The sequence below is a fragment of the Ranitomeya variabilis genome, chromosome 2 (genome assembly GCF_051348905.1).
Source record: "Ranitomeya variabilis isolate aRanVar5 chromosome 2, aRanVar5.hap1, whole genome shotgun sequence".
NCBI lineage: Eukaryota > Metazoa > Chordata > Amphibia > Anura > Dendrobatidae > Ranitomeya > Ranitomeya variabilis.
In genome coordinates, this window is record NC_135233.1 from 1,028,669,811 (window position 1) to 1,028,679,269 (window position 9,459).

At 45.9% G+C, this 9,459-nt stretch overlaps 1 protein-coding gene across 1 annotated transcript in view; it reads right to left on the reverse strand.

The window, feature by feature from the left end:
• LOC143810155 (ribonuclease H1-like) overlaps nt 1-8,106 on the reverse strand; it is a 56,396-nt gene extending 48,290 nt beyond the window's left edge. Inside the window, exons 1-2 of the mRNA XM_077293039.1 lie at nt 7,959-8,106; nt 3,422-3,465 (exon numbers count right to left, since the gene is read on the reverse strand). Coding sequence (XP_077149154.1) covers nt 3,422-3,465; nt 7,959-7,996 — 82 coding nt within the window. The 5' untranslated portion in view covers nt 7,997-8,106. The remainder of the gene's footprint in view (nt 1-3,421; nt 3,466-7,958) is intronic.
• Nucleotides 8,107-9,459: the final 1,353 nt, after the last annotated feature.

The following is a 9,459-nucleotide window of genomic DNA, read 5'->3' on the forward strand; positions in this document are numbered from 1 at the left end:
TACCTAAACAGTAGAAGCCCCGCACAAGTGACCCCATTTTGAAAACTAGACCCCCCAAGGAACTTATCTAGATGTGTTGTAAGAACTTTGAACCCCCAAGTGTTTCACTACAGTTTATAACGCAGAGCCGTGAAAATAAAAAATCCTTTTTTTCCCACAAAAATGATTTTTTAGCCCCCAGTTTTGTATTTTCCCAGGGGTAACAGGAGAAATTGGACCCCAAAGGTTGTTGTCCTATTTGTCCTGAGTATGCTGATACCCCATATGTTGGGGTAAACCCCTGTTTGGGCACACGGGAGAGCTCGGAAGGGAAGGAGCACTGTTTTACTTTTTCAACGCAGAATTGGCTGGAATTGAGATCGGACGCCATGTCGCGTTTGGAGAGCCCCTGATGTGCCGAAACAGTGGAAACCCCCCAATTATAACTGAAACCCTAATCCAAACACACCCCTAACCCTAATCCCAACAGTAACCCTAACCACACCTCTAACCCTGACACACCCCTAACCCTAATCCCAACCCTATTCCCAACCGTAAATGTAATCTAAACCCTAACCGTAACTTTAGCCCCAACCCTAACCCTAACTTTAGCCCCAACCCTAACTGTAGCCTTAACCCTAGCCCCAACCCTAGCCCTAACCCTAACCCTAATGGGAAAATGGAAATAAATACATTTTTTTTATTTTTCCCTAACTAAGGGGGTGATGAAGGGGGGTTTGATTTACTTTTATAGCGAGTTTTTTAGCGGATTTTTATGATTGGCAGCCGTCACACACTGAAAGACGCTTTTTATTGCAAAAAATATTTTTTGCGTTACCACATTTTGAGAGCTATAAATTTTCCATATTTTGGTCCACAGAGTCATGTGAGGTCTTGTTTTTTGCGGGACGAGTTGACGTTTTTATTGGTAACTTTTTGGGCACGTCACATTTTTTGATCGCTTTTTATTCCGATTTTTGTGAGGCAGAATGACCAAAAACCAGTTATTCATGAATTTCTTTTGGGAGAGGCGTTTATACTGTTCCGCGTTTGGTAAAATTGATAAAGCAGTTTTATTCTTCGGGTCAGTACGAATACAGCGATACCTCATTTATATTATTTTTTTATGTTTTGGCGCTTTTATACGATAAAAACTATTTTATGGAAAAAATAATTATTTTTGCATCGCTTTATTCTCAGGACTATAACTTTTTTATTTTTTTGCTGATCATGCTGTATGGCGGCTCGTTATTTGCGGGACAAGATGACGCTTTCAGCGGTACCATGGTTATTTATATCTGTCTTTTTGTTCGCGTGTTATTCCACTTTTTGTTCGGCGGTATGATAATAAAGCGTTGTTTTTTGCCTCATTTTTTTTTTTTCCTTCTTACGGTGTTTACTGAAGGGGTTAACTAGTGGGCCAGTTTTATAGGTCGGGTCGTTACGGACGCGGCGATACTAAATATGTGTACTTTTATTGTTTTTTTTATTTTATTTAGATAAAGAAATGTATTTATGGGAGTAATATTTTTTTTTTTTTTCATTATTTTGGAATATTTTTTTTTATTTTTTTTTACACATTTGGAATTTTTTTTTTTAACTTTTTTACTTTGCCCCAGGGGGGGACAATACAGATCGGTGATCTGCCAGTTTGCATAGCACTCTGACAGATCACCGATCTGAGAGAAGTGCAGGCTGCTTCACAGTGCCTGCTCTGAGCAGGCTTCTGTGAAGCCACCTCCCTCCCTGCAGGACCCGGATCCGCGGCCATCTTGGATCCGGGTCTGGAGCAGGCAGGGAGGGAGGTAAGACCCTCGCAGCAACGCGATCACATCGCGTTGCTGCGGGGGGCTCAGGGAAGCCTGCAGGGAGCCCCCTCCCTGCGCGATGCTTCCCTGCACCGCCGGCACATCGCGATCATGTTTGATCGCGGTGTGCCGGGGGTTAATGTGCCGGGAGCGGTCCGTGATAGGCAGCTGACACCCGGCCGCGATCGGCCGCGCTCCCCCCGTGAGCGCCGCCGATCGCGCTGGACGTACTATCCCGTCGGTGGTCATACGGGCCCACCCCACCTCGACGGGATAGTACGTCCGATGTCAGAAAGGGGTTAATACACATTTTCTGGAATTATCCCACTGCTGTTGCTTATTGGTCAGAAATCTCTTCAATAACCACTAAACTTTCGGGTTCCACGTTCACCATCACACCCCAATTAGCTTTACTTTCTTTAGATAATAAACTCCTAGATAGTTCTCTGCAACGTATTGTTTTACACATATGTATGGTCGCCAAGAATTCCATCCCCTACTATTGGAAAAGCCGTACTCTACCCAGTTCTGGCACCATTATCAAGTTCATTACACAACACAGAGCACTTGAGCTTAAGTTCGCTCTGTCCAATAATGGATTGGATAAGTTCTATCGGAAATGGTACAAATGGGACCAATCTTTCTCTCCTCCACTTACATAATTAGCTGATAGATTTGAGTTTGGCTACGCTTTGATTACCTATTCCCTTGCCTCTATAACCTTCTATAAATGGTTTGCTTTTTATCAAGGTCATAGATATGTCTTATTATTGCACTGTTTGTTTCTGATTTGTATACTATAGCTGTTGAACATAATGTTGTTTTTCAAGGGCTGTGTCCCTTGCTTTATTCAGGCCAAATTGTTGCCAGTTTGTAATTTTATGTTTTGTTATGTTTGCTTTTCTCACCTATCCAGTTTCCCCTTGGCCCATTCCACATTTCCTTCCCCTCCCATCCATTATTACCCGCCCTCCCTCCCCTCTTTACCCTTGTTAAAAATAAAAATATTGGAAAAGAAAAATCAGTGCGGAATTGCTGCGGATTTCAAAGAAGTGCATGTCACCCCTCCATGATAGAAATCCGCATTGGGAAAAACTGCAGAAAATCCGCATCAATTCCGCACAAAGACCGCAGCAAATCCGCAGCTGTGGATTCTGCCAGGAGATGCGGATTTTGTGCAGAAAATTCTGCACCTCTTTTCTTACGTGTGCACATAGCCAAAGAGTGAAAAATTTAAAGGGGTCTGAATACTTTCCATACCCACTGTACATCAATTCTCACTCCAGATAGGGGGATGATGTAAAAAGTAGAAAATCATCTCCAGTCATCTAAACATGAAAAAATTTCATTCAACTTTGACCAACACCCCGATAAATCTGGTGCAAATTATGACAACATAGTTACAAACTAAACAAACATCCTGCAATTATAAAATCCCCACTAACATAAAAACACATTCCACACATGTAACTGAGGTTGTTGTTATCCAGATTCATGGATTTCCACACAATCCAAATCAGATAAATGGGAAAGGTGCAAATTGTTCTGCAATAAATCTGTCACATGTGAACGGACCCTAATCGCTCAGTACATGAGCTGAATGCTGACATATTAGGAAAGCTCATCCCTCCTACCTTGCTGCCTGTCGCTTCCAGATGAAGAGTAGTTCCTGGGTTCCCTGCAATAGCAAAGCACAACATTAATCACAGGTCTCATGTGTCAAGGTTGAACATACACTGAAATCCTGATCTGAAAACAAACAGCCTTCATGTCCAGTGCTAGTCAGCTTTAAAGTGACAGTGGTGGCATGAGTTAAAGACCTGCATAGGTTGAAACGCGTTGCCGTTACATATGTACAGACACTTATGTGGTCCACCGCATGTAAGGACTATTTTTAATATTTTGGACTAATAAAGTTTTCACTGGTTTTACTGGAGCTGGAGTGACCACTTTCTCTTTGGATCGCTACTGCTGGACGTCAGGATCAGGACGAACTCCTTTGCTCCGTGCCTGTGGTCTGGATGGTGAGCTGGCTATGGCTGTTTTCAGCCTTTTTTTTTTCCTTTTACATGCAGCTTTAAAGTGAGCCTGCCATGTCCCCAAACCCCATTTACCTGCAGATACAGAGTTATTCTGCAGGTTAAAGGTAACATGTGAAAAAAATGATATTAACCTGCAGCTATGGAGTTAATCTGCAGATTAATAGTGTTTTGAACCTGTCCGGAGCCTGCACCCAGAGCCTCCACTACGGGGATGAAACAAACTTTACTCCCTCCCGGAAGCATTTGGGTTTCAGTCAGAGAGGAGCTGTAATCGCTCCCGGCACAGACAGCAGGATCAGCACTAGGGCTGGCTATCAGTCCGTGCCGGGTCATGGTTACAGACGCTACTCTCTATACACAGAACATTAAGTGACATGGTGCCAGAGCCACGTCAATGACTGAACGCCAAACACTGCTAGGGGAAATAATGTTCAATTCCCCCAGGCAGCGGGGCTCTCAGTACAGTACATAACGCTATTAAACCTGCAAACTAACCCCATAGCTACAGGTTGCTTTTTTTTGCATGTGACTGGTTCCCTTTAATAGTGTTACAATGCTGTTCAGCCGCCACACTAAAAGTGAGACTATTGGGAATAAATTAATTTTATTCCTCCCGAGACCCACCGGTTTTCAGTCATAAAGACTTGCCTGAAGAGACCTGATGGACAGCTCATGGTGCAGGTAATCCGTGCATAGCCAGCTGTCAATTAAAATACTTGTCCGCGTCTACAGATGCCGATCAAAATGCTGTAAACAGTGACTGAAGTCGCTCCAGGCACAACAAAGTCGACAATTTCCAAGAGGATTAAAGTTTATCTTCTTCTGGGAGGGAGAACAAAGTGTGACGACTGGTCAGCATTGTAATGCTATTTAACCTACAGATTAACACTAATCCCTTTAATTTAGCAAAAATATGGAAATTAAAGGGGTTGTCCACAACTAGGACAACCTCTTCTCATTCCCCACACTTGACCCCGATTAAAATAAAAAAGCTTAACTCGATTCCCGAGCTGGCACCATTCCAGCGGTGTCATGACACGTGACTCTGGCACCCAATCAGCACTGGAGTCACTGTCAGATCAGCTGCCACTCGGACTTCCTCTTTATGTTCAAAGCATCCAAAGGGGGAGACAGTGATGCCAGCGCTGACTCGGTGTTGGGGACACTTATCACAGCTCCGGGACCGCGAGTGCCGACACTGCAGGAACAGCGCCTGCATGGGAGGTGAATAGAGAAGAGTATAGAAAGGGTTGTCCTAGCAGTGGACAACCCCTTTAAGGACATATTTACTCAGGTTGTAATCAGTGAAGATTTTACATCCAGAAATTCTGTTGCGTACTACAGAATAAGATGTGACAAAATCTTTTCCATCAGAAGAGGAAAAAATCCAGCGTAAATTGAACAATGCTGTGGATTCGAGATCTGCAGCCTATTAATTTATGTTGTGGAATTTCTCTGTGGAATATCTGTGGCTAGCAGTAACATGGCCAAAACCGCCATGATTTTTACATTTTGCAGTCGATATGTCCTGTGTGCGTTATACATGTTATATCACGTTAGACAGACACAAAACATACGGGATTGTCCATGTTTGTCAGGCAGTCCACGCAGGTTTTGTGGCCGTCTAAGGGCACGTGCACAGGATCAGTAAACGCTGCAGGAGGTTGGGTGCTGCGTACTTGTCCAGCGTCCAGCTATTACAGCATAGTGGATGGGATTTCAAGAAATCCCATGCCCACTATGCGTGCAAAGACACCCGCGGCTCAACTGCGGAGACGGACATGTGGTGCGTCTCTCCAGACCACAGTATGTTCATTTCTCTTTCAGAGAAGTGAGCCTCTGCAAGAGAAATGTCACCCTAAGGCCGGTTTCACACGTCAGTGGCTCCGGTACGTGTAGTGACAGTTTTCTCACGTGCCGGAGACACTGACACACGTAGACCCATTCAAATGAATGGGTCTATGCACATGCCTGCGTGTTTTCACAGACCGTGTGTCCGTGTGCAAAACACGCTGACATGTCCACTTTTCTCCGGCAGCACGGTCTGCAAAGCGTTCCGCACACGGAGAACAGTGCACACGTACCACCGCAGGAGAAACAGCGCTACAGTTAAGCGCTGTCCAGTGCATGTGGTGTTGAAGCCGGCGCTGAGAGGAGGCATCGCGGGAGCTGGGTATTTCTCTGCAAGCGGGCGGGTGCGCGGGGGGTGGGACGCGGGAGGTGACCCCAAACTTTATTTTTAACAAAAAAAAAAAAAAAGAAAAATAGATTTTTTCATCTCTTCTCTCCTGCGAGCGCTGCAGGGGACAAGAGATGAATGCCGCCTTCAGCACCACACGCTGGGGACAGCGCTTACTGTAACGTCCATGTGGTCCTCAGGCAGCACACGGCTGCCGCACGTGTGCCACACTGATGTGCCACGTGAGCCACACGGACAGATAACTCCGGTACCGTTTTCTCCGGTACCGGAATTATCTGGCCGTGTGAGACTGGCCTCACAGCCGCGGAGACTCAAATATGTCACTCTGAAACCCACGATACTCGGTACATACCCCCGGCAAACTCGAGTAATGAGCACTTGCACTCATCACTACAAAAAAAAAAATAAACGGAGCATGTCAGGTACACCGTGTCCTCCAATACTTCAGCATTCAGCCATGTGTGATTACACTCCCTCCCTAACCAGCCCTGTATAAATAATTCAGGTAAATAAATGTTTTAAAAAGGCATTAATAACCTCCGCATTCCCTATGCTAATGAGAACTTTTGAGTAGTTGATGGGACGTTAGTTATCCCAGACTAGTCAGTCCCATTTCCGTGTTATCACGATCCTGTGGGTGTAATAACATAATTTGTACGAGTCGGCGCCATCACCAACTCCTGCAAATCTGCGTACAAGCGCCGCTCATTCCGGCAGCGTCACTACACCTCTTTAGCCAGGTGTACGCTTCCAAGACGATGCGCATGACCGGAAGCCATCTTCTGAACTTCTGGTCATGCACAGTGCGTATCTGAAGAATAGACGCTTACGCCACGCTACAGTGGCGCAGTGACGCTGCCGGAATGAGCGACGCTTGTGCGCAGATTTGCATCAGGTGGCTATTACGTTGCTCCTGCTAATTATGTTAATAACTCCCCATCAACTAGTCAAAGTCCTCATTAGCATAGGGAAAGCAGAAGTTAGATTGTGAGTGCCATCGGGGGCTGCTATGATAATGTGCAAAAACTGTAAAGCGCTGTGGAATATATTGGCGCTATATAAGAGATTATTATTATTTATCTGAATCATGTTATACAGGGCTGGTTAGTGAGGGAGTGTAATCACACATGGCTAAATGCTGCTGGGCTGGAGGCCATGAGGGACCTCACAGGTTCCCTTTTATAATCACCAGGTTTGGAGACGGGTCACATATGACACACTAATGACAAATCCTGTCAGGTGAGTGACCTATAGGGCTCTGTACAATTTCCAGCCTCGCAGTGACCTCTGCACCTTGTCAGACAAGGAGGAGGCAGATAAGGAACGGGGGGAGTAAATTAATCTAATAACTCCTTATATTACAAATAACAGCATGAAATGGGCTAAACAATATTATGCACATCTCTATGTAGTGTTTTTACAGTTACTGTTCTATAATTCTGCGGCCAGTACTAAGCTAAGCATGCATCATGTGTCAAGATGGCGGCACATTAATTTCCACCTCATAATATGTATCCCTAGTGCAATAAAGAAAGCCACATGTCCGATTTCCTGCTCACGTCTTTATGTAAAAATAAATATGAGGTGCAGTGCCGCCATTTTGTTCCCGCTCCTCCCGCCATTTTGGGCCCTCTTTTCCCGCCATGTACTCTTCGTGGGCGGAGTCTTGTGATTTCCCGCCGAAATTGCCCGCAGTAGTTTATGTAGCCGACGACTACAGCGAAACTGCGCAGTTATAATTACCGACATGACAGACTCATACTGCGCAGTTATAATTACCGACATGACAGACTCATACCGCGCAGTTCTCACCTTCTGCCACAATAAAACCTAATCCACCCACAGCTACTGAGCGGGCAGAACTACAGTAAAGTCTCTGCACCCCCGCGGTAGTGTACCCAGCTAACAGTCATGTCCCCGGCTCCTCACCAGTTCCTGTAGGCTCCTTGCTGACGTCTTCCAGACATGGCGATGAGCTGTGAGAAGAAAGTTTAATCCTGTATTCCTCGGTGCTGAGTGGCCGGGGTTGTGATGAAATGATGATGACCCCTCACACAGCTCTAGGCTTTATTATAGGGGGGCGGACACTGTATCTGACACGTGTGAGGGGGAGTCTCCTGTCATCTCCAATAAGTATAATGGCTTCCTAAACCACTATGCCAAAAAAGTATTGGGAGACAGGCAGGGAAATGGGCTCAGCTCCAAAAACAACTCCTGATTCACTGATAAATATATTCATCCATTAAAGTGCTGTTCTCAGATTCTTTAGTGGATAAATTGCTAAGTGCCTGTTAAAAAAAACACAAGACATTGCAAATGGCTTCTTGTTAAAGGGAACCTGTCACCCCATTTTTTTGAAGATGAGCTAAAAATAGCGTTAAATAGGGGCAGAGCTGGGCGTTACATTAGTGTCTTTTGTGTGCCTTTATAACCTACCTATGCTGCCGAAATACCTTTGTAAAGTCGCCGTTTTGGGCTGTCACTCACGCTGGTCTGGTCCTATGGGCGTAGTGACAGCGCTGTTTCTCCCCCAGATCAGGCTCATCATTCCGTTGGTGGCGTAGTGGTGTGCGCATGTCCAACAGAGAATATCCACTGCCCAGGTGATGAAAAAGAGCGCGCTCTGCGCTATTCAGCCGTTTACCGGTGGGCGCTGCCATCTTTCTATGGCCACGCGTGCGCAGATGGAGCGCTCTGCTGCCCGGGGCTTCAGGAAAATGGCCGCCGCGATCTCCATCTGCGCACGCGCGGCATCCCGCGGCCATTTTCCTGAAGCCCCAGGCAGAAGGAGCGCTCCATCTGCGCACGCGCGGCCACAGAAAGATGGCCGTGCCCACCGGTAAACGGCTGAATAGCGCAGAGCGCACTCTTTTTCATCACCTGGGCAGTGGATATTCTCTGTTGGACATGCGCACACCACTACGCCACCAACGTAATGATGAGCCTGATCTGGGGGAGAAACAGCGCTGTCACTACGCCCATAGGACCAGACCAGCGTGAGTGACAGCCCAAAACGGCGACTTTATAAAGGTATTTCGGCAGCATAGGTGGGTAATAAAGGCACACAAAAGACACTAATGTAACGCCCAGCTCTGCCCCTATTTAACGCTATTTTTAGCTCATCTTCAAAAAACGGGGTGACAGGTTCCCTTTAAAGGGGTTTTCTGAGGAGAACAAGAAGAGCATTGAGAGAAGGGACAGAATCTAGTCAGGACAGTGGACACAAGAGTACGAATGGCGCTCAGCCCTCATACTGGGAATACAGGAGACTCGTGACAGTGTACGCGTTGCACAATCACCGCTGCTCAGGCTCTGTTTACACACAAAGTGACTGCAGACTTTTCTTGGCGCTTTAGAATTTTTGTTTTACTCCCTTTCATGCAAGGGCCATAATTTATTTTATTCCATCCAATCAACCCGTATGAGGCTT